At 45.8% G+C, this 24,963-nt stretch overlaps 1 protein-coding gene across 1 annotated transcript; it reads right to left on the bottom strand.

Moving 5' to 3' along the window:
• Positions 1–3,409: 3,409 nt before the first annotated feature.
• On the bottom strand, positions 3,410–5,227 carry RAMP2 (receptor activity modifying protein 2). Its single transcript, XM_052658329.1, has 4 exons — positions 5,047–5,227; positions 4,547–4,612; positions 3,975–4,086; positions 3,410–3,857 (listed from the first exon to the last, which is right to left on the bottom strand). The coding sequence occupies exons 1-4, from the start codon at positions 5,144–5,146 to the stop codon at positions 3,602–3,604; spliced, it is 534 nt and encodes a 177-aa protein (XP_052514289.1). The 5' UTR covers positions 5,147–5,227; the 3' UTR covers positions 3,410–3,601.
• Positions 5,228–24,963: the final 19,736 nt, after the last annotated feature.

Here is a 24,963-nt window from a genome sequence, read left to right as displayed (position 1 = left end):
AGAACAGTGACTTCCCCAAAGTGGCACAGTTAGAACTGCAAGAAGAACCCAGGTCTCCAGGACCCAGCCTAGGCTTGTTTCCCCTATACGGGGCTTCTTTTAATCTTAACGTTTGTGTCGCTTTTAACTTAAACCCTTCACAGTTCCCCTCAATTCCTGTGTCCTTCGACTCCATCTTCCCCAGGAGCTCATTTGTAGCTTTTATACCTGGAAATGGCCCCGCTTCCATGATTCAGAGCTGCCATATTTGAGCACAGCCACCTCTGTCTCACCTCTCCCATGTCCTCTGTTTCTAGTCTCAAGGCCCGGGACTCCACTGGTCTTGACTTCTCGCCTGGCCTAGACTACTCAGTTCTGTCCCCTTGCCTGGTCCCCTGCTGCTCATTTTACAAACCGGAGTTGTCGATCGCTGCCCACCTATTCCTCAATCTTCTTTTCTTCACGCCTTAAACCGTGGAGTATTACTGACAGGGAAAAACAAAATCACTGGAACTTTCTGACTGAGCCTCAAATTCCCTGACTGACCTCACTGCTGTTCTATCAGTGCAGCCCAGTGATGCTTTGTCTTTTATTGATTCCCTGTCACATTCCTTAAGGTAACTTTTCAAAATTTTCCATACACATCAAGCCATTGCACCAGTTCCCTTCTCTTGCCTCTCTGCAGAATGCCCATCTCTTCTGTTTTTATGAGATTGAGGCCATGCATGTGAACCTCTTAGTCCTTCCTGTCTGTCACCACACTCAATTCATCTCTCAGTTTCTTTCCCTTTTACTCCTTTGCCCACTCCACACAGCTTGTGGGATCTTAGTTCCCAGACCAGGGATAGAACTGGAGCTCAGCAATGAGAGTACGGAGTCTTAAGGGCTGGACAGCCAGAGAACCCCCTCGACAAGGCCAGCCCTTTGGCATCTGTTTGCCTCTCCTTTCCAGTTTCCTCCAGGACTTCTTTGTGCATCATCTTCCCTTCTTTTTCCCTTTCTCCTGGCTCCTCTCCTCTAGTCTACATATGCTGAGGTCATCCCTACTTGAAAATTTGTAGTTTCCTTGACTCTACCACCCTCTCAATTTCCTGTCTGATCTCTAACATCTCCCCACTGAAGTCTGTCTTTCACTGTGTACAGTCCCTGGTCCACAGAAGTGTCCAACAAAGATTTATTAAATGACTAAATGAGTGAACCCTTCAATGGATAATGTTCTCTCAAAGGGCACCATCTCCTTTGCGTCCGTTGGCTTTCTTTATCCTTGTTCTGCTGACTCTGATCTTTCCCTTTTGTCTTCTTTAGTCCTCACTGTATATGTATGCATGTTTTCTAAGGACAGCAGCTTTCTTTAGTATACCTTCTCTCTGGAAACTCTCACCCCTCTCATGGCTTCACGTGGCATTTCTCTGCAGGGGACTAAACCTGTATTCCTAACTCCAACTTTTTTATACTACCAGCAGCAACAAGACCACTCCCATTTCCAACTCCCTATGTCAGAAGCCCTTCACTCCCTGTTATGTTACATCTTGTTCCATTGTTATATTATATAATATGTATATTTTTCTTCAAGCCAGCTTCTCCTCTTAATGGCCCTTTAAATATGATTACTTCCATCATTGTCCTGCTGCTGCTACTGCTAAGTCGCTTGTCGTGTCCGACTCTGTGCGACCCCAGATGGCAGCCTACCATTGTCCTAGTAACTCAAATTCAAAGCCAGAGTCAGCTCTAACCTCTCCTCTTGTTCACCTTCATATTGAAATCCTATGGATTCCCTCCCCTATTTTGCCTTTTCCTACTTTTTAATTATTTTCTGTTTCTCCATTCAGCACTCCTTTGGTCCATGCCCTTGTTTTATCAAACCTGGATTATTGCAATAATTTTCTAATTCATCTCTTTTTCTACTGTCTCCCATAGGAGAATCCTCTCCATTTAAGACCTAGTCAGATGCCAACTCCACAATCACCCTCCTGTGACCTCAGCTAGACTGCACCTTAGCTCAATGTGACTCCTCCTTCCTTTACACTCAGATGACATTTGGCTTGTATCCCTTGCATGATTCTCCTCACACATTCCATTGTTTTTGTTTATGTGTGCACATGTCAGCTCCCTTGCCAGATGAAAGACATCAAAGCAGAACCAAGCTTTATCTTACTTGTCTTCCCAACACAATAGGCTATTTACAGTGACTTGCACCAACATGCTTTTGATGTATATTAGTAAAATGCACGAAGGCAAATATGGGCCAAAAAGAGGACAGATACATCCTTGGAGAAGATAGATGCATTATGGGAATAGAGCAAAGATTCTCATGGCGAAACCTCAAAATGTCCTAGGGAATAAAGTGTGTCTCAGAGATTAAATAGATATATTCCAGGAAATATATACATATATATCTGTGGAATAGACAAGCATGTCCCAGGAAGTGGCTATGTACTCAGGAAGGCAGATATTTCAACAAGGAAGGAAGGAGAGTTCCTAAAGAGGTGCCAGGTGCCACAAGGAATAAACAGGTATCTTTTTAAAGAACAAAGCTACTGTCTAGATGTTTCTGATGACCTGGCAGTTTTGTCCCAGGGAGAACTGAAACCCAGGCCTCACCATCCAAGGAACATACAGGAATGTCTGTATACAGAAACGGTGGGTCGCTAGGTATGGCCCTTAACAGTGGGAAAGTGTCTTAAGGGAGCATAAGCATGGCTTAAGAAGCTAAAAGAAGCAGCCAATGAAGAACTAGTGGTTGCTGTGGAGATAACAGGTCTTTGATCTCACAGTTCAGTTTTGAGCTTCTTCCAGGCCATGTCCATCTTCTGGTTGTTGGCTTTAGTGGACACGAGGGGGCAGTGTGTGGCCAGGCTATAGGCCACACCCACCCAGGGTCCGGGACAATGTAGAATGAGGGCCAATGACCTGGAGGGGAAGTCCTGTGGTGAGTCTAGTAGAGGAAACCCCACTGCCTTTGCCCTCAATCCTGAGGTCCTTAGAGATGGACTCCCGTTGGTTCCATCAGGGTTTCTATTACCAGGCCCTGGGAGTAAACTGAGGCATGAGGAAGGGGAAAATTCAGGGCTTCTGGCTGGCAGCCCCTCCTTGCAGAAGTCACAACAGAGAGTCCTCTCTTCCCACCCCTCTCACCTCCCCAGCTGCTGTCCAGACCGGAAGGGAGTCTCTTCCTGCAAGTTTCCTGAAGCTGGGTTTGGATAGGGGCAGGAAAGGCCTGGCCTTGGGAGGAAGGGATATAGGGGCGTGGCCTTCAGGTGGAGGAGGGAGTTCAGGAAGGACCAGTAAGTGAACAAAACAGTGGACCTCTCCAGATTCTTCTAGCTCTGCTGCCCAGAGCTGAGGGCCTGTGGGAATGGCAGAGACTCTGGAAGGAGACAGCCCCCTACCTGCCCCCCCTACACACCCCGGAATGGAGAGGGGAACAACGTACAAAAAAAAAGGAAAGGTTTATTTTGAAGATTACAGAAATTGCACGATGACCCCACCCAGCTTCCATTTCCACCAATTGAAGAATCTCCAGTTGGGGTGGGAGCCAGAGAAGGAAGTAGGGAGGGGAGGGGAGAGAGCAGGTGGTGGCAGAGGAAAGGATTAAGATGGCTGCCAAGCAGCTCATGCCACCCTAGGTCTGTGCTTCACTGTCTTTACTCCTCCACACCACGAGGGTGACAAGGAAGGGGATGAGGCAGATGGGGGCTATGATCATGGCCAGGAGCACATCTTCTGGGGGGTCTGAGAAGGTGGGTTGCACCAGGGAGCAGTTGGCAAAGTGGATGTGGTGAGTCTCAAAGATGATCTCTTCCGCCCAGGGATTGGGGAAGCCCAGGCCAAACTCTTCTGCACCCTTTTCCAAGCAGTCTCGAAGGAAGCTATAAGGCCTAGAGACAGGAGAGGGCTAGAGTGAGGGAAGGGTTGGGGCCAGAAAGAGGACTGCCCCACACTCACCCGCAGGGAGCAAGCCCCAGGCCCAAGCCGCCCTCCAGCACTGCCCCTACCTGCTAATCAGGGCCCAGTCACACCAGTCCTTCTTGATAGAGTCCATCTGAACCTCATAATCGCGCCAGCATTGTTGGACATTTGTCCCATAGGTCTCCAACACCGTTTTCCCTGTGGGCAGAGATGTTGCACATTGACCATAACCTGCCCCACCCTCCAAGCCCTCTGGTCCAGGTACTTCCATTGTGGAACCGCTGTTCCTGTCTTCAAATATGGGAACTACCCAGAGAGCCTCAGAAAATTTCCCAAGCAAGATACTCCTAGCTGAGGAGAGAGTCCCAGCTCAGGAAAAGTTTAATGCCTTCCATGTACACTGGACTTTCCAGCCTGGCAAGAGTTTCCACATACACTTTTTCAGGAATATTCTAACCCACCTGTGAGGCGGGCCAGCTCACAGCTGGTTGGGGGCTTTGTGGGATTAGAGGTAGACAGACAAGAAACCCTGAGAGAGAGAACAGAAGGGAGTTTAGGGGCACCAGTTGGTTTGGGGCTTGGCTTGTGGGAAAGGAACCATCCCCACTGACCTCTCTTCTTCCCTGGGGCCACCCTCCCACAGTCGCTGGCTACTCACCATCCGACTTGGAGCCGACTGGGGTGGGAAGAAGCTGAGCCAGGGACTCCTGGGGCTTCAGGACAGCTGTGGGCAGAAAAGGGACAGGGAGATGGGAGGATGGGGATGTGGAGCCAGGAGGAAGCGGGGTGTGGGTTGGGGTCTGAGACTCTTGAAAGTCAGGGCTACTTTCAGAAGAGACAGAGAGCACTCCAGGCCCCCACGCGGTGCCTCGGTGCCCGGAAGAGAGGGGGCCGCACCAATTCCTTCACACATTCAAAACCCCTCCTTCTTCGCCAGCTCCAGACCTCCCAAGAGCTTTAGGCAGGGGCCCCGGGCACTCAGCTTTTCCCCAAGTGGGAAGCAGCTCGCGCTGCGCCCTCGCTGCGGTGAGGCCGGGTACCATCCAGAGGGCAGCGCGGTCCGCACCCGCACGCCGGGGCCCGTTCCGAGACGTCCAGTCCCTCTCCCCTCCAGGGCCTCCAGCGCCTCCCGCCCGGACCTCGGGGCGCTGCGCTTACCGCCCAGCAGGAGGAGGAGGCGGAGCGCAGCCGGTCGCCCGGCGCGGGTGGCGGGGAGCCACGGGCTGCCGACAGCGCGCTCCGCCCGGAGCGAGGCCATCGCACGGCGAGCAGGCGAGGAGGAGCGGCGGCGCTGAGCCGGGCCCGGGCGTGGGCTCCTATATCCCGGTCCCAAGCCGCAGGAAGCCGCGCAGCTTCCTCGCGGGGGCTGGGACGGCTGCGGCCACGTGGGGGGCGGGGGCGACGCCCGGGGCCGGCGGGCTGGAGGGGGAGTCGCTGCCCCACCCGGCCCTGGCGCCCGCCGCTCCCTCCGCCCGGCCGGCGTTGGCCCACCCCTTCTGCTAGCTCACCCCGCGGGGCTGGACAGCTCCCCTCGTAACCCCAGAACCGAGATCCATTTCCTGGGCTCGGCCGCGTGGCGCCGAGGACTCGTCAGGTCTCAGAGCATCTGCTCCCCGAACTCTCGTGGCCCCTTTTCTTTCTCGGTGAGGTGGGGCTGTGTGGGGAGATAGTGAAGAGGGAGGGGGCTGGGAGCTCAGAGGGCTTCTCAACACTGCAGTCTCTAAGGCTGGAGGTTGCGGCTGCCCTGAGCCATGGGGGAAGGGGCGCCTGGAGCTGGGCTCAGAGTTCCCTTTCCCTGGGAACACCCACTGATGTCAGTCTGCCTGCCAAAACCCGAGGAGGAGGAGGAGGAGGAGGAGAGGAGAAGGAGCAAAGGGAGCCAGCCCTGGGAACCCCCAGGGGAGAAGGCCTGAGGATGGGGTACAGGGAAACCAAAGTCCAAATACCCTCCCTTCGAGGCACCGCCTGGGGCCTAGACCCCCCAAACCAGATTGAGCACAGGGGCAAAACTATGACTGCTCCATCCCCAAGAAGGTGGCCACAACTCCTCAGGACCAAGGTTGTGAGAAGGGAAGAGTTTAGAACCTACTATGGGCGACTTCATCGTGAGGTGGGTACAAACTTTACTGCTCAGAGGGAGGAGCCCGGGACTGGAGCTCAGAGGCTCTGAGTTCTAATCCTGTCTTCCCACTTTCCAGTTACATAGCCTGCAATGTCTTCAGTTACCTAAGTGGATTCTCAGATTATCCCCATGTAAAAGAGGGGTGCTACCCTGATCTGCAGTGACAGTGATGCTTGTGAAAGGGCATTGCCCTCACTCAGCAGAGTCTAGTTTCCTTTCCTCCTTTCCTAAGGACTTGCCTGAAGTGACGCAGCTGAGAAACAGCAAGGCTGAGTCTGGGGCCCCAGTGGCCCTGACTGCTGCCACGCCACAGCTGACTGTGTGTCCTAAGCCAGAGCTTCATCATTCTGAGGATCCCAGAAGCTGATTTGTTCATGACGTTCAACTCCAGACACAGCTGTCAGCACCAAACTTTCCCAAATTACTCCCAGACACTGACCCTTGGACTCAGCTGCTGCTGTGTCCTGGTTTACAGGATTCCTGCCCACCACAAATTATCTTTCATGATCTCACTTCAGATCTTCATCTCAGGGTCGTAGGCTCTTAAATCATGGCCACTGATAACCTGCTGGTCTTCCATCGTTAGGATCAAGAGGTTGCTTTAGCAAGGAATCCAGAGGGAGACGGGAACTGGCATGAACCCCAAAGCCTTCCTAGTGAGGACTGTCTTCTGCAATGTACAGAAAAGAGCCAGGCAGCCTTGGAGTCATTTCAGGCTAGAACCAAATTCCACTCCTTCCCTCGCACCTGTGATTGCACTTTCTCAGAAGGAAGCATGGTCAAGAGGGAGATTTCTAGGTAACAAGATGGGAGGAGGAAGCCAGGAGGGACAGAAAGCAAAATCAGCCATTGCCATTGGCCAGAAGCACCTGAGTCTGCTATGGGTTAGAAATGGGGTTGGGATTAAGATGAAAGTTGACAAAAACACATGTTGGACTTTAGATAAAGCAATATGGAATAATGAATAAAAACAAAGATTGATTAGGTTTCTGAAGGCAGGTATTGCATCTGTCTCGCTGTGTAACCTTAGGTAGGTCATTTCACATCTTTGGAGCTCAATATTTTCATATATAAAATGGCCTGGGACTTCCCTGGTGGTTCAGTGGTTAAGACTCTGCACCTTCAGTGTAGGGGGTGAGAGTTCAGTCTCTGGTTGGGGAACTAAGATCCCACATGCTGCGCAGTGCAGCCAAAAATAATAATAATGACTGTAGTAACAAAAGGGAAATATAAGTGACTTGGTAGAAAGTGGTGTTTTAGCCCTAGAGTTGGGTTTAAGCTAGCATCAAGATGTGGAGACCTCCAAAGGAAAGCTTGTTGTAATCTTTCCTGGACTTGGGAGTCCAAACCTCCTGTTGGAGAATCTGGAAATTTCCTCTCCTGATTTCCCTCTTCTCACTCTTCCTTAGTTGGATGTTCAGCTGTTTTCACTGACCTCTGGGGGCATCGCGGTAACTGGGGGTCTGCTATGCAGGTCCTTTGAGACTGAACAGGGACTAGAAACCTCATCTTTTCCAAGTGGTTATAGGAAATGATCTGTAGCAAGGGCCAGAGAAGGGCTTCATTAGGGACAGAGGCTGGTTCTTTCATGGGAGGTCCTATTTTCCTCCCCTGGGTAGGGGGGCTTACCTTTCCTTTCTATTTCTGCTTTAAAACTACATCTTTTTCAAAAAATTATAAATTTATTTATTTTAATTAATGAATACAGTGAAAAAAATCAAGTTGCAAAAAAGTTTGTGTAATCTAATACCTTTATGTGAAAGTTAGAATTTTGACATATAAGCATTTGTAATTTCTTAGAAAATAAACTATTAATCATTGAAAAAAAATAAAACTACATCTTTTTGCTGTAAAGACATACTTTTTAATTGCAAGTAATACATAAGTATACAGTAAGTCCCCTACATACAGACGAGTTCGATTATGGGAGTACATTCGTAAGTTCAGTTTGTTTTTAAGTGCAACAAACAGAACTAGCCTAGGTACCCAACTAACAGAATCAGCTGTATAGTACTGCACTGTAATAGGCTTATAATACTTTCACATAAATAATACATAAAAACAAACAAAAAACATTTTTAATCTTTCAATACAGTACCTTATAAAGTACAGTACAACAGCTGGTGTACAGAGGCTGGTATTAAGTGAACAGGCAAGAAGTGTTATTGACTAGAGGAAGAAGAGGGGGTGGGTGATGGTATAGCTGAAGGCTCATCAGCAATAGGAGATGGAGGGCAAGCTGCAGTTTCATTTATGCATGACATTGATGGAATGCACATTTGCATCTTTGAAAGCTTACAACTTGAAGGTTCATATGTAGGAGACTTAACTGTATACTCATTGCAAAATATTTAAAAACAGAAAACATTATACCCCCATTCCTTTCTCACCTCCCCCACATATTTTGGACTTAAAGGAAAATTAGAATTAATATCCTTGTTGTTCAGTGATTTTTTTTAAGATAGTAATATGTCTTGGGTTATCGTTGATACTGTATGTAAATATGTTTCTTTCTTTTTAATTACCATATAGTATTGTCTTCAGTCTTTTTCTCTTATGTCCAGTGGAATCCAGGCTTTGAGTTCCCTATAGAATCTCTTATTCCTGTGTCCTTACCCCACTTCCACCTCCCAGTGCCTGGGAAGAGAAAGATCTGGTTCTGATCCGACTGGACATTAACCTGAGATTTCTGGCTTCAACCTGTATTGACTTCTCCTGGGCAGGGATCTCACTGCCATGTACATTTCTCTTCTTATTACTAGCCGATGGCCATCCTACCTGGAGCAGGGGGAGAGGTGATTTGATCCTAAGAAGGAGTGCCTTTTCTAATCCTCAGCCTTCCCCCTATGCTCACAGGCAAATCCAGAACAACATGAGGCAGTCAAAAACACAGGCAGCCTCCTACACAGTAAAATTACATCCAGAGCATCCAGGAATTACCATCTCTACCGAGAAGAGACATTCACACATGCTGGCGTCTTCCCCAGCTGTCTGCAAAATAAAGAACAGAGCACAGGAAAAGGTGTGGGGGAGAGTCAGGATCAGGGAAGCCCAAAGTTCCAGCTGGGAAGGACTGATCTTTCCAAGCTGGAGAGAGGAGACTGTCTTCTTCAGAGTGCAGGGAGGCATCAGGGAAACTCAGAAGAGCTACAGCCGGGGAGCCAGCTGGCTAAGGGAGGGAAGACAAGAGAGTAGGGACCCAACTACTCCATCTCTCCCCAGCCTCCTCGTTTCCAGGATACTGGCATGAGAAGCATGACCATCTCTCATGGGGAAGAATGGTTATCAGAAAAAAATGTTGACTCTCTTATCATATATATAAGTTATGAGAGAAAAGCAAGGAAAATGGTCAAGCCATATTCCTCACCAACTGCTGGGGACTTAAAAGTAGTCACATTTATTGAACAATTATTATGTGCTTCAGAGTGTGTTCTCTGACACTTCTGCCCAGTGATTTGCAAGCATTTCTTAAAAATTCCCCACCACAACATCAGAATTATCTTGTTCATGGATGAAATGGAGAAAACATGAGTGATTTGCCCAAGGTCTCAGAGGAAGTAATTGGCAAAGCCAGGGTTTGACATCAGGACTACTTGATGCTACTACTTCATGCTTTAAAAAAAAAAAAAAAAAATTATTTGGCTGTGCTGGGTCTTGGTTGCAGCATGCAAGATCTTTAGTTGCGGCATGCAAACTCTTAGGTGCGGCATGTAGGATCTAGTTCTCTGACCAGGGAATAAATAGTACCTGGGATCCTGCATGAGGAGCACAGGGTCTTAGCCACTGGACCACCAGGAAAGTTCCCTTTACTGAATCTTGAGTGGAAGAGAGAAGGATAGAGAGATTCTTCCACGATCAGATGGGTCCCTCAAAAAATAAGATCCTGCTTTACTCAACTCCGTATACAATGTCCCCCCGACTTCCCTCCCTGACTCAGGCTGGACCATGACATCACATGGTGGAGGCTGTTTTTCTGAAAAGAACCCGGGCCAGATTTACAAGAATGACATTCAGACAGCGTGACTGAAGAGGACCATGGCCAAAAGACCACAGCACACACCCAGCAGTACTGAGAACACTGCCGGTCCCTCGGCACCTGGGGCTGACTCATGCTTGCTGTGAGGACCCAATGCCAGATGCCAGGATTGCTTTGACCCTTCTTGCATTTCTTACAACTGTCCTCTGAAACCACCCCTAGGAACCCTTCTACCCCTTACTACCCTGAAGTCGAGATGTTGTATAACATGGGGATACCCTGAGGGAGTCAAGCAGTGTGCTGTTTCATACAAATTGTTTCACTTAAAAACTCCCAGCTCACAAACTTCCCTGGTGGTCCAGTGGGTAAGGTTCTGCACTTCCACTGCAGAGGGCAAGGCTTCTTCCAGGTCGGCAAACTAAGATCCCACACGCCTCTCAGCAGAGCCAAAACAAACAAACAAAACTCCTTCTGACTGTATGTATGCAGATACCATAGCAACCCACTTAAAGGAGGAAACTGAGACTAAGAAAGATTAATCAACACCTAGTGGAAGTCGGCCTGCTATCTGATCTGGTAGACAGAAGGAAATAGTAAGGAATGAGGAAGATCGGCTGGAAGAGCAAAGAGATAGGGCTCCTCGTGGCACAGGGTCCTTCCCCACTCAGTATGACCCCTGCCCTGACTATGTTTACTTCACCTGCAGATATTATCATTTCACATCCTTTCTCCCCAGACTTTAATACTTAGATGGATATTGGGGGGGGGGGGAAATCCATGACACTAGGAAGAAAGTAATTTTCTAGATCATAACAAGGATCCAACATAAGTTAAGCAAATATGACGCTAACAGTGCCTGTGTATTTAACACATGTTGTGTGTGTAATGTAAGCTTGACGTGCTCAGTCATTTAGTTGTGTCTGACTCTTTGTGAACCCATGGACCATAGCCCGCCAGACTCCTCTGTCCATGGGATTCTCCAGGCGAGAATACTGGAGTGGGTATCCAGTCCCTTGTCTAGGGTACCTTCCTGACCCAGGGATTGAACCCAGGTCTGCAGGCAGATTCTTTACTGTCTGAGCCAGGGAAGCCTAAGTGATACTATAAAAGACACTATTTTCATCATCTTTAAAGTGGAGATAATAATATCTATAAGTTATGAGCTAAAGAACTTAGAGGAGTGCTTGGCTCATAGTCAACATTTATTATTTCTCTTGCCTAAGCGATTAACACCACACACTTTGGAGTCAAGCAGACTTGAATTTGAATCCCAGCACCATCACTCTTAGCTGTTTTTGACCTTGTACAAGTTACTTAATCCCTTTGAACTTGCTTGGTTTCTTATCCACAAAAATGGGGTTACTAATGTATATCTCACTGAGCAATAGAAATGATGCATGTGAAAGTATTTAGCCCAATGCCTGGCACTAGTAAGCATGTGACAAATGGTAGTTACTATCGTAATGTGTACCACACACAGTTATGAAACTTTATTTCCAAGATATTCTGAGATCCTTCCCATTTCGTAATTTCAGTTTTGTTTTTGCTTTTTTTAAATTACACAACACTTTATTGAAAAGAATACAGACTTTGGAGTCAGAGAGTCCCAGCCTGGGTTTGAATTCCAAGCCCTCCTACTTACCAGTCATGTGGTTATGGCCAACGTTGTCAATCTCCCTGAGCCTCAGTTTTCTTCTCTGTAAAATGGGGATGACCAGACCTACCACCTCCCCAGGCATCTTGCAAGGATTGTACAAGATAAGGTAGGTTCACATCCAATACAATAGTGAAGTGAAGTCGCTCAGTCATGTCCGACTCTTTGCGACCCCATGGACTGTAGCCTACCAGGCTCCTCCATCCATGGGATTTTCCAGGCAAGAATACTGGATTGTGTTGCCATTTCCTTCTCCAGGGGATCTTCCCGACCCAGGGATCAAACCCGGGTCTCCCGCAGTGTAGGTAGATGCTTTACCGTCTGAGCCACCAGCTAATGAATTTATGTGAATGCTAAAGACAATGTGTTAAATATATAAATAAATGTGATTCGTTGTTTCTTTCCCTAAGGTGTCATGGATGGGATCTGTAGATGGGATCTGTTGTACTTTCTCCAAAAAAGTCTCTATAGCCTTGTATTCCATCCTAGCTGCAGTGGGGTTCAAAGGACCATAGTATCAGCAGTATAGGATCCTGCTGATAAGCCAGGGAAGAAAGAAGAGGAAGTCATAGAACCAAGGGGAACTCTCCTTTCCTGTCTGGCTAGGATTTATTTGTCTTGCACACAGGCTGTGCCCTGCTGATACGGGGGCCTGTCCAGTGTCCAGCTTTGGTTGGCATCTCCAGCACAGAGGAAGTAAGGAGCCCCTTGTTGATTAGGAACTGTTTTCCTCTGAACTTGCAGAGGAGAGTCCCAAACACATTTCTCTTTCTGGCGCCACTGGTGAAAGGAGAAAACCATGGGGACAATCCAGACCTGTGATTCAGAGCTAAAAGAACTTAGAGACAAGAGGACGGAGAATGAAGAGGTTTCGAGCATAGGTTTGGAGTCAGAATGATGAGGCCCAAATCCTGGCCTCACCATTTACCAGCTGGCTGATCTTGGGCAAGTTCCACAATCTCTGTAAGCCCTGGTTTCTTCGGTTGTAAAATGAGCATAAGAATATTGCTGACTTCCTATGGAATGAGATGACCCATTATAAAAAAACTTAGCACAATTCCAGGCACACACTGAATGGTCAGTGTTTGAAGGCTGTGATCGTTTTCTGTTTCTGCAGTTATACAGTCAAGGACCCTGATAGCCAGGAAGGAAGCACAGCCCATTAGCTGTCCACCCGACTGGGGCCACTTCCCAGGCCGGGCCTTGCCAAAGGCGTGTCCCGTGGGATCAAGGCTCTGCATTAACTGTGCTGAGAGAGTGAGAGCGGGTAGCACCACCCTAGCCATGGGCTTGGAGCTTTCCGAGTATGTGCAAAGCAAGGCCTGAATCCCACCCAAGTAATCCCCCAAAGTAATTCCGCTTCCTGCTAGAATTATTTACCTTGTAATTAACAAAAGCTAAGGAGGCCCTTTTCTAATATTTTGGCTTGGAGGTTCAGAATTTAAACTTTTTAAGAGCCACGGACAAGGGTTTATTGTGGGCCTGTTCTTACTTGCTGAACTGAATGCATTATTATGATTCCGAAGCAACTAGGGGTCAGAGGCTAAGTACCTGAGGCGGAAAGCTGGGTTTTGGAGATCAGAGGACAAAATGTCCAGGAGTGGAGAAGCTTCAAAACTTGAGCTATGTTTCCAGGCTCAGTGATGTCCAGACCTCAACTGACTTTGGAGTCGCCTTTGCCTCTGACTCTGAGTGTTCAGGGAGGGGTCTGGCAATTCAGCTGGCCCCACCAAGGCCTGGGCAGCAGCCCCAGTTTCTGGTGACCTGAGTGCAGGCTCTGGGGTTTTGCTGTGCCTTGTTTGCTTGTTTGTTTCTCCACAGCAGGGTGGCCTTCCCCTGCTTCTGGGTGGGAAACGGGGGAGGAGAGAGGATGGTCTGCTCCCATCTCCACAGCTGTGTTTACACTTCCCTTGTCAGGGACTGTCTGGGGCTCAGCCTTTCTTCACTCCTGTGTCCCCTTGGAGAAACGCTATTTGATAGCCCCGTGGGCTTTACAAGGGAGGGGCTGAATGAGCAGAGGGGTCACCGGAAGGAAGGAGGAAGGGAGAAAAGTTGGCAGAGAGAAAGAAAGAGTGCAGAATTCTGTTTGAATTCTGGGAAGCATCAGCTCCTTCAGTTTCTAACAGTGGCCTGAAGACCAGCAGGGGACAAAAGTACACTTAGAACGTGCCTGCCTCAGAAGGAACAGAACATGTGACAGAAATGTCGTTTCTTACCACTGAGGGGAACAAAATCTTGCTTGGGGATGGAGATACTGAGGGCATAGAGAAGAACAGTCTTCCCTGAGGCTTCTTTGGGGCCAGTGGTCAGAGATACAGCACGTGAAAGCCAAGAAGATCATGCTAAAATACATGCAAATTTAAAAGGACTTAAGAAAATGGTCAAGTCAATAATGCTCTTCTTCTCCAGGGAGCAAGTTGAGCTGGTATTAATCAGTGTGCTAGTGTTGCTGGACTCTCGGCCAAGCCTGGGAGAAGGGCTGCCAAGGCAAATCAGGCCTCAGGTTTCAGAAATTAAACACATAATTTTATTTTTCCGCAATAGAGAACTTTCGGAAAAAGAACCAACCTCATTAGGCTACTCAGCACACTTTGTCCAGTTTCTTTTAGCCCCAGAGGCCTGCGATTTAAGAGCAAGATGAGCAACTGGAAGCCAGGAGTGACACAGTTATTCCTATTAACTGCCTGGGGGTGGGGCTGGGAGGAGTGGGGCAGGGGTGATGGTACTGTTTTTCAAAGGTCCAGTAGCTGACCACTTGCCAACAGTTTTTCTACGAATTTATAGGACAAAGACCTGAAGGGTTGGGAGAGAAAAAGAGGAAGAGCTAGCCAAACAAAAAATTGGCTTATAGTATCTCATGGACCTGGGTCAGCTAAGAAACAGCCTGGTCTAGGAAAAACTCTCTCTCTTCAGAGAGGGAGAGAGGAACCAATTGGCAGACAAATTTTCCCCAAGAACCCCGCAACTATTGGTGATGTGGAAAGTTGTTTTTATAATCCTTAAGTGAACAAAGATTATTAAACCCTGGGTTTAGTCCTATGCCAAATGTTGCAATGGGTAGGAAAGAGGTAGACAGCCTGGTAGTGAGTGTAAGGTGGTAGCGGTGTTAAAGCTGGGGGAGATCTTGGGGGATGGGTGGGTTAATGAGGAGGTGGAGTTTGAGATGGATTATGCACTCTGATCTATAACTTTGACATAAATCCCTTCACCTTCCTTCCTTTCCACATCAAAATATTTTTGTAAATATATTGCCTTTGTTATGCAGAATAAAGACATTTGTTCTCCTCTTGTCACTTGGCATACTTCATGCTTCCCTAAAACAACGTGGGTCACTCCCATGGTGTTAGTTACCAACAGAGTTGATGTTTCCCAAATTGCTCTCCAGTCTCAGTCCTGATGTTCAGATCTTCTGAACATCTTCCCTTAGGTAACTCACATTCCTTTTTTTTTTTGATCTGCCACCTGCCCACTCCCCCCACCCCCGTCCGCCTTTTTTTCAACCATATTCTTTATTTCTACAAGTATTTATGTAGTGTAACATAGGGATCCCCAACCTCCAGGCCATGCACTGGTACCTCCTATCAGATCAGTGGCAGCATTAGGTTAGAAATAAAGAGCACAATAAATGTAATGTGCTTGAATCATCCTGAAACCATCCCTTCCCCCATCCGTGAAAAAAACTGTCTTTCACAAAACTGGTCCCTGGTGCCAAAAGGCTTGGGGACCACTGGTGCCATGGTTCTTAAGCTTGTTACACAGTGGAATCACTTGGGATGGTCTTAGACTTCTTGAAGCCCAAGCCAAACTCCAGACCAATGAATCAGGCTCTCTGAAGGTGGGAGGAGGAAATCAGTAGTTATTAAAGCTGTCCCGGTGACTTCAATGTGAACCGAGCTTGAGAACCACTGATCTAAAAAAGGCATTTGGAATGGAAAGGAACATCATGGCAAACTGCCAAGTGGGAAGGAATATTTACTTTGATTTGGTGGTGAATTGGGTGTAGGCAAGAGAATAAAAGAAAAATTTCTGATATAAGGAAAAAAATACTAAATCTGACATCCAGAGACCTCATAGGGTAATTTTTTATCAAGACAATCTTTTAACTTCTTTATGCCAGAATAGCTTTGTGTGGGAAACTAAAATCCTCCCTACCTACTTTACAGAGTTGTTATGACTATTTGGGAAAAAAATTATTATCGGCTTTTAAATTATGTATGTAGCAGGAATTCCCTGGTGGTCCAATGGTTAGGAACCCACACTTCCACAGCAGGGGTCATGGGTTAAACAATCCCTGGTGGAGAGAACTAAGATCCCAAATCCCACAGTTGCATTACACATTCAAAAGAAAAAAAAGTATGTGGAGACAAATTTAAGGTGCTGTTAATTTGCATTTTAAGATTTAATTTTAACTTTATATTTTGAGATAATTTCAGATTTACGAAAGTGTTACAAGTGTAGAGAGTTTCCTGTACTCCCTTGAGCCAACTTCCTCAATTGTTGACAAAGTTTGATTGCCCACACCAGGAATTCAGATCGACGAAATACTATTAACTAATCTATAGATCTTATTTTAATTTCATCAATTATCCCACTGTGTGCCTTTTTTGGACCAATATCCAATCCAGGATCACACATTACATTTACTTGTCATGTCTCCTCAGTCTCCTCCAATCTGGACAGTTCCTCACCGTTTGTCTTTTTTTTTTTTTTTTTTTGCCCTGCACCCTCGACCCCCTCCAGCTGAAGCACAGTCAACCACTGGACCACCAGGGAAGTCCCAATCTTGATATTTTTGAAGATACAGGCAGTTATTGTGCAAATTTACCCCTTATTTTGGATTTGTCTGTTGCTTCCTCCTGGTTAATTCAGCTTATGCATTTTTTCAAGACTACTGTGGAACGGATTTTGTGTCCTCATTGACTATTGAGAGGTACTTAGTAAAAATATTATCTCAGCACTAGTGATATTAACTTTGATCATTTGGTTAAGGTGATGTCTGCTAGATTTCTCTCCTGTAAAGTTACTTTTTTTCCTTGTGTAACTTAATATGTATCTTGTGAGGATACTTTGACTCAAGGCAACTGATTTGAATCTAAGTGACTGGGAAAACTATTGACAGAAATAGGGAAGCCCGGTGTAAATAAAGCAAGAATGATAACTTAGAGCCCTAGACGGGTGTTTGGGGATATTTGTAAATCAAATATCTGTCAAAGATTTGTATGAAGGGGTTGCAGGTTGATGTCAAATACTGAAGTGAGAAATGGCATGTTACCAGTGTGTGGGGATGATGCAACGCTGGTTGGGTCTTCAAGAGGATAATACTGGCTCCAGGAAGTTTCTCAAGAGCCCTTCCTGTCCTCTGACAGCGCCGCCTTAGAAATCTTCGGGCGCGGGTTGCACCACCTCCGACTCCTGAGTTTGGGGTACTGGCGCCAAACCACAGACCTGCGAAGAAGGAAGCCCAGGGAGCCTGACCACCCAGGCGCGGGCGGTGCACTGCGCAGGCGCCCGGAGGAGGCGCGGGGCGGGGCCGCGGCGCGGGGGCGGGGCCGCGGCGCGCAGGCGTGCTACCGGTGGGTCCCTGCGGCTCGGGATGGAGGGTGAGTGAGTAAACAAGCCCCGGCCCGCCGGTGGGGCCGGGTCTCCGCAGCTCGCCACCGGGGAGCCTGAGGGAGGGAGAGTCGAAGGGGTCAGAGAACTAGGGGGAAGCGGGGGGACACACCAATTGCCTGCCTGGGCTTAGCGGGGCGCCCACTCCCCGTTCCGAGAGCTGGGGGAAAGAGGACAGCTGGCCGAGCGAGCCCCAAGCGAGGACCGCGTCTGCGGCGGGGAGGGCGGTGTGTCCAGGAGGAGGAGCGGCGGGGGCGGGCCCGGGAACGCGAAATCCCGTTGGAGGGCGGGGTGGGCCAGGTGGGCGGGACCCCCGCGCGGGGTGGGGGAGGTGGGCGGTGGCACCTGCGGGGGCCCATAGCGAGGTGGACTGCTGGGGACTTGAGGAGGACCAGACGCGGGGGGTCAGCTTTCGATGACTTTGGGGGGTGTTGAGGAAGCGGTAGCAGTAAAAACGCGGTGAGGCGAGTGAGGGTCCTAAGGCGCAGGATGGAAAGGGGCGCTCGTTCTCGGGGTCCAGGCGGTGCCGCGTGCCTCCGGGTTCTCACGCTCGGTGCCCCTCTCGCCTCCCCCAAGTCCTGGCCCTGAGTAAGAGGCTTCTCTCCAAATTTGGTCTCTCGCCAATCCCTGCCACCCCAGAATTCTCTTGGGGATCAAATAATGTAAGGGAAAGAGCCTTGGAGCAAAGGCAAGGTGATGTATTTGGGACGTGCCTGTTAGGAAATGTGGAGCAAGCTTATTTCGGTAAAAAGTTACTACTGAGAAATTGTTTCGGGGGAGGGGAAAGGATGTGGAAGAGTGCTCGTGCCGCCGGTGGAAATATCGAGGGTGGGCTTTTCATAGGTGAAATACGGGATTATAACTGGAGTCGCCTAGGTATCGCGATAGTCCAGAGCTAGCGGGATGAGGATGGGGGCTAAGAGGAGAGGTAGCCATGGGTGCGCGTGAAGATGGCCACGAATGCGAGTCTCTTCCGCCTTTGCTGCCATGATGCCTGTGAAGAGAAAAATCCCCCACCGGGTTCTTCTAAGTTTAAGAAACTTAAAGGAAGTTTCCAGCGTTAGAAGGTGCTAACTTTATCAGAGGTTTCTGTGAGAGCTTGTCTATTTTAAGCCTTGGAATCCCTAAAGCTGGAATGTGTGGCATTGATAAAAGATTACTTAATTGCATAGAAGAAAGTCTGTATGAGGAGATAAAGTACTTTAAACACGCACATGCATGCACGCATCTATAATAGAGGCAAAGATCATCTATAAAGATGTAATAATACTATTATTGTCATGCTGAGTGTGTGTATTACAGATAGCTGGAATTAATTCTCCCAGAATTATTTCTCCCAGAGAAATGTTGGCTTGTTTTATTCACTGATGCACTTTGAATGCTAAAACAGTGCCAGGCACACAGTAGGTGAGCAATACATCTTAAAAAATTAGTTATCTGTTTATTTTTGGCTGCGTCGCATCTTAGCTGCAGCACACTTTTTTTGCCTTCACTCCTGGCAGCATGTGGGATCTTAGTTCCCTTACCAGGGATGAAACCTGCACCCCCTTCCCTGGAAGATGAATTCCTAACCACTGGACCTCCAGGGAAGTCCCCTCAATACATGTTTGTGGAATAAAGAAATAGTGGGAAGATCCCTGGGACTGGAAGTTGGGAGATCTGGATCCAGTTAGTGGAAGAACTGACAGAGTACTCATAGGCCAGTCATGGAACTGGATGCCAAGGTCGTTTTAAAACTTTCGTAAGTGGAAGTGCTGTTACTTTAGTTCTCTTTGAAATAGCTCTAGAAGAAGGAGCCTAGGGTTAAAAATGAAATTTTATGCCCAAGAAGACTTTTGTGAGGAAGGAAAAGGGTAGAAAATGTAGTTAGACTTGTTTCTTTTATACTTGCCTTCGAATTAGCATGCCTTTAAATAGCTATTTAAAATATTATATTTAGCTTTTTAATTCTTGAGATCTGAAATCTGGCCTTCTTAGGTCTCTAGGTGACAGTTCCCACCCTTGGTTTGTGCCTTATGTGAAACAGGTAACAGTTTATTTCACTAAGTTTATCTTCTTCATGCCTGTACTCAAGTTTAAAAACTTCTTAAACAATGTATACATTGTTGGACTTGCCTGGTGGTCCAGTGGCTAAGACTGCACTCCCAGTGCCAGAGCCTTTTGATCCCTGTTCAGGGAACTAGATTCCACCTGCTGTAACTAAAGATCCTGTATGCTCCAGCTAAGACCTGGCAGAGCCAAGTAAATAAATATATATATATATATATATATTTAAGTTTATGCTTTGTTAATTAGTTACTTTCCAAAAAAGATTTGAGGCAAGTGTTTTAGCCACTTTGGCCATCTGATGCAAAGAGCTGACTCATGGGAAAAGACCCTGATGCCGGGAAAAATTGAAGGCAGGAGGAGAAAGGGATGACAGAGGATGAGATGGTTGGATGGTGTTGCCGACTCAATGGACGTGAGTTTGAGCAAGCTCCGGGAGTTGGTGATGGACAGGGAACCCTGGCGTGCTGCAGTCCATAGGGTCGCAAAGAATCGGACATGACTGAGCGACTGAACTGAACGTTTGAAAAACACTTTACATTTCTACATCAGACAGTTAAACTGCAGAGAAAAAAGACAAAAAAACAAGGCAGAGGGTCTGAATAGGTATTTTTCCAAAAAAGACACACTGATCACCAACAGGCACATGAAAAGCTACTCATCATCACTAATCAACAGGGAAATGCAAATAAAAACCACAATAAGATATCAAACATGCTGGTGAGGATGTGAAGAAAAGGGAACCTTGCTGCACTGTTGGTGAGAATGTGAATTGGTACAGCCACTATGGAAAACAGTGGCGATTCCTTAAAAAATTTAAAAAACTGCCATATAATCCATCAAGTCCACTTCTGGGTATTTAGCTGAAGAAAATGAAAACAGTAATTCAAAAAGATATTTGCACCCCAGTATTCAAAGCAGCATTATTTACAATACCCAAGATATAGAAACAACCTCAGTGCCCATCAACAGATGAATGAGTAAAAATGTGACACGCACAAAAAATTTTGCAACTTAACAACAACGTGGATAGACCTGGAGGATATTATGCTTCTTGAAATAAGTCAGACAGTAAAAGATGAATACTGTATGTTTTCTGTTATATGTGGAAGCTAAAAGATAAAAGAACAAATTTAAAAATGAAAATATGTAGAGAAGGGTGAGGATAATTAGGTTAGGATTGAGGGAGAGGGTTTTAAGAGGAAAAATTGCTTTTAGAGAATACCTCCATTCCAGAAAATGCCTAGTTTTGCTTATTTTTAATTTCACCAAACTGTATATTGAGCTCTTACCCAGCATCTTTAGTCCAACTGTCTTATCATTTGGGATTTCATCACTCCAAACCTTGAAGGCAAGAGGTCCTTAATGAGGTAGAGTTTAGTGCCTCTGATGTGTTATGTTCTCAGACGTACTTGCCCTAATATTTTGATTCAGAATGGAATAACTGAAAAGTCTTGTTTTATTAATGATAATGAGCAGTCTACATACTTTTTTTTTTTCCTAGCCAAGCTTCAAGGCTTATGGGATTTTGGTTCCCTGACTAAGGATCGAACCCAGGTTCTCAGCAGTGAGAGCATGGAGTCCTGACCCCTGGCCTGTCAGGGAATTCCCATTAGACAGAAAACATTAAGCCTTGTGCTTCTGTAATTCAAAACCAGTCACGGTAGAGCTGTACCCTGTTAGGAGTTTCCTTTAACTCATCTGAATCAGTGTTGTACATCCTAAGAGCCAGCGTTTTCCTTGGGTCTCATAAAAGCTAATTCTGCTTTGATTTTTGTCACTGTTGTCTCAAATGCACACAACCTGATTCTCTTAATAAAGCAACACTAGAAAATGTTAATGCTATAATTTTATTTTAAATTAAGAATTCAGGGTCACAACTTCTTGTTAGTGATTTTTTTTTTCTGTATGTACAATGCCCAGAGGTTCAGTGAGTTTTCATAAAAGTACATAGTTAGGGCTTCCCTGGTGGTTCAAGATTATCTGCCTGCCAATGCATGGGACACAGGTTCAATCCCTGCTCTAGGAAGATCCCACATTCTGCATGGCAGCTGAGCCTGTGCACCACAACTACTGAGCCAGCACTCTAGAGCCGGTACTCTGCAAGAGAAGCCACCACAATAAGAAGCCCGAGCACCGCAACTAGAGAGTAGACCCTGCTCTCCACAGCTAGAGAAAGCCACATGACCCTGAAGATCCAGCACAGCCAAAAACAAATACGTCTTTTTAAAAACTACACTAAAAAAAAGTTCATAGTCATATAACCATCACCACAACCAAGGTATTTTTATCACCTCAAAAATGTCCCTTATGCTTCTTTCCATGTAATTCCTTTCTAGAATCATTCTAGTCATATAAGTAGAATCATAAAGTATAAAATTTTGTGTCTGATTTCTTTCACGTAACAGAAGGCTTTTGCAATATATCGGAACTGTTTGCAGTACATCTTCATGTATAGGAACTGTCCGTTCCTTTTTATTGGAGAGTAGTATTCCATTGTATGTATACACTGCACTTGGTATACATTCACTAATCCATAGCTATTTGCATTGTTTCCACTTTGTGGCTATTATGAATAAAGACGCTTTGCACATTTGTGTACAGGTCTTTATGGGGACATATATTTTCATTTCTCTCCAATAAATAATTAGAAATTATAGGCCAGGTTGTGTAGTAAGTACACATTAACTTTTTTAAAAAGGGGACTTCCCTGGCAGTCCAGTGGTTAAGACTCCATGCTTCCAATGCAAGGAGCGCGGGTTCAACCCCTGGTCAGGGAACTAAGATCCCACATGTGCTGTGACATGGCCAAAAACCGAAAAAAAAGGAAATGGGCTTCGCTGGTGGCTCAGTGGTAAAGAAAATGCCTGCCAAAGCAGGAGACGTGGGTTTGATTCCTGATCTGAAAAGAAGCTACATGCCAAGGAGCAACTAAGCCTGTGCACCGCAACTATTGAACCTGTGCTGTAGAGCTGGGGGGCCACAACCAGTGTAGCCCAAGTGCCCTAGAGCCTGTGCTCTGCAGCAAGAGAAGTCACTTCAATGAGACGCCTGAATACTGCATCTAGAGTAGCCCCCGATCAGTGCGACTGGAGAAAAAGTCCACACAGCAAGGAAGACCTAGCTCAGCCAAATGAACCAATAATTTTTAAAAAGGAAAAACAACAACTGGCAAACTTTTCCAAAGTTTTTGTACCATATTGCTTTGCACCAGCAATATATGAGGATTCCAGCTGCTCCACACCTTCACCACTGGTGTTATAAATCTTTTTAATACTAGCCATTTTGTGGTTGTATAATAGTTATGTCATTGTGGTTTTAATTTGCATTTCCCTGAAGACTAATGATTGTTGTTTAGTTGCTTAGTCATGTCCAACTCTTTGTGGACCCCATGGTCTGGGGTATGTAGCCTGCCAGGCTTCTCTGTCCACAGGATTTCCCAGGCAAGAATACTGGAGTGAGTTGTCATTTCCTTCTCCAGGGTATCTTCCTAACCCAGGGATCGAACCTGAGTCTCCTGCATTGGCAGGTGGATTCTTTAGTGCCTGAGGTACCAGGGAGGCCCAGTGACTAATGATAGCATCTTTCTGTGGCTTATTTGTCATTTCTATATCTTTTTTGGTGGAGTATCTGTGCAAAGTTTTGGCGCACTTTTTATTTGGTGTCCATCTTATTATTGAATTGTAGGCGTTATTCATATAAAGACTTATTTTTAAACTTCTTGACCATGACAGCATATGTTTTGGAGTTTATTTTCAATGTATAGGTGAACGTAATGAAAAGCTCTTAGCTTAGTACTTAACTGGAATGTGAATAGTGTTTTGCATATGTAAGTAATTAAATAACAGATACAGTAAAATTTAAAGTATTTTTTTGTGTGGTACTTCTTTTGCCTAAGATGAATAAACCTATTTCTCCTAATCTGTTCTAGTGAATGGTGAGTTTTTTGTTTGCTTGCTTTTTTTTTTTTTTAATTTTTGAAGTGATAGTTGTTAGTGTTCGAGTGCTGAGAACCCATCTTATGGCTGTGTTTAATCATACCTATCTGTTCCAAACAGTATGTCTCATCTTCCTCATATACTTTGTGGGGACTAACTGCCAAATAAACTTTTAGAGATACTGAAAAACCATTAAAAAGCCAAGCAAAATAAATATTGGCTCATGATCACGTGAGATTCAAATGTCACTTTAATTGTAAAAGAAGGAAGGGTGGCTTATTTTATGTTATGACTGGATAAAACCCAATGATATGTTCATGTATATGTGTGTACTACTCTGGCCAAATAAAGCACTTGAGTAAAATTAGAAATAGTGCCATTGATTATTAGACTATTCTGGTGTGCTTACTGTCATCTCTTTTGACAGACTATAGATCACATTTCAGCTGTAATTCTTTTTGTGTATGTAGAATTTAATTTATTAATTTATTTATTTTTGGCCGTGCTGTGTCTTCCTTGTTGCCTGGGCTGTTCTCTAGCTCTGATACACAGGCTTCTCCTTGCTGTGGTTTCTCTTGTCGCGGATCACAGGCTCTATAGTGAGCGTGGACTCAGTAGTTGCAGCTCCCAGGCTCTAGAGCACAGGCTCGACAGTTGTGGTGCTTGGGCTTAGCTGCTCTTTGGCATGTGGGATCTTCCCGGATCAGGGATCAAACCTGTGTCTCCTGCATTGGTAGGCAGATTCTTTACCACTGAACCACCAGGGAAGCCCTGTAACTTCCTTTCTTTATTTTCTCAATGAAAATATTGATGTTTTCCTGTGGCTGTCTCCTCTAAGAAATCTACACACACATATATGCTAGCAGCTATGGATTCTTTTCCATTACTTGGTCTCCATTTTTACATCATTTTTGTCTGCTTGTTTTTTTTTTTTTTTTTATCCAGCTGTGAGACTTTCGGGATCTTAGTTCTGAGACCAGAATTGAACCTCAGACCCTTGGCAGTCAAAATGCAGGGTTTTAACCACTGGACTGCAAGGGAACTCCTAGACCTCCCTTAAGCTTACTGTTTCAAAAAGGGAAATGAGTTCCAAAAGCAATGGGAGAGGGATTGCAGTTCAGAATAAATTTGGGGGTCATTTGGGTCTCGAAAAGGGTAACCTAAGGTTTCTTAGGGAGGCAGTTTTATCCTAGATTTGAACCATTTTTTCATTTCCTGGATCAAATTATTATTAAGCTTGTTCAGGGCAGAAATTAGATGGGCAGCTACTTAATATTACATGTGAGCGGGGTATATGTTATTAAATAGTTTTTTAATTCTAAGAAAGAGTCCCTCTTTTGGCCTCCATTTCATAGAGGAATGAAACATACTTAAAAGATATAAGAGAAAGACAGATGCTGTAATTTATAGGACATAAATTCAGAATTGCTTAAGTTTTTTTTTTTTAATAACCCAACACTTTAGCTTCTGGGATTCCAGTTCTTAGATTATGGTGGTGTTTCATTCCCTTCCCCTAGAGAGATAATGTTTAACTCACAGAGAATTGCTTTTAAGAGCTTGAATCAGTTGATTACAAGTGATTAAGAGTGAACATAGTGAGTCTGTCTGTTTATTTGCTATTCTGTCTTGCCTTTTTTTAAAAAAATTAATTATTTTTTATTTTTGGCTATACTGGGTGTTCATTGCTGTGCAAGGGCTTTCTCTAGCTGTGGTGCATGGGCTTCTTACT

Source organism: Budorcas taxicolor, chromosome 19, assembly GCF_023091745.1.
Source record: "Budorcas taxicolor isolate Tak-1 chromosome 19, Takin1.1, whole genome shotgun sequence".
Lineage (NCBI taxonomy): Eukaryota > Metazoa > Chordata > Mammalia > Artiodactyla > Bovidae > Budorcas > Budorcas taxicolor.
The sequence above is the reverse complement of the archived record's forward strand: the minus strand, read 5'-3'. Positions and strand labels throughout refer to the sequence as shown.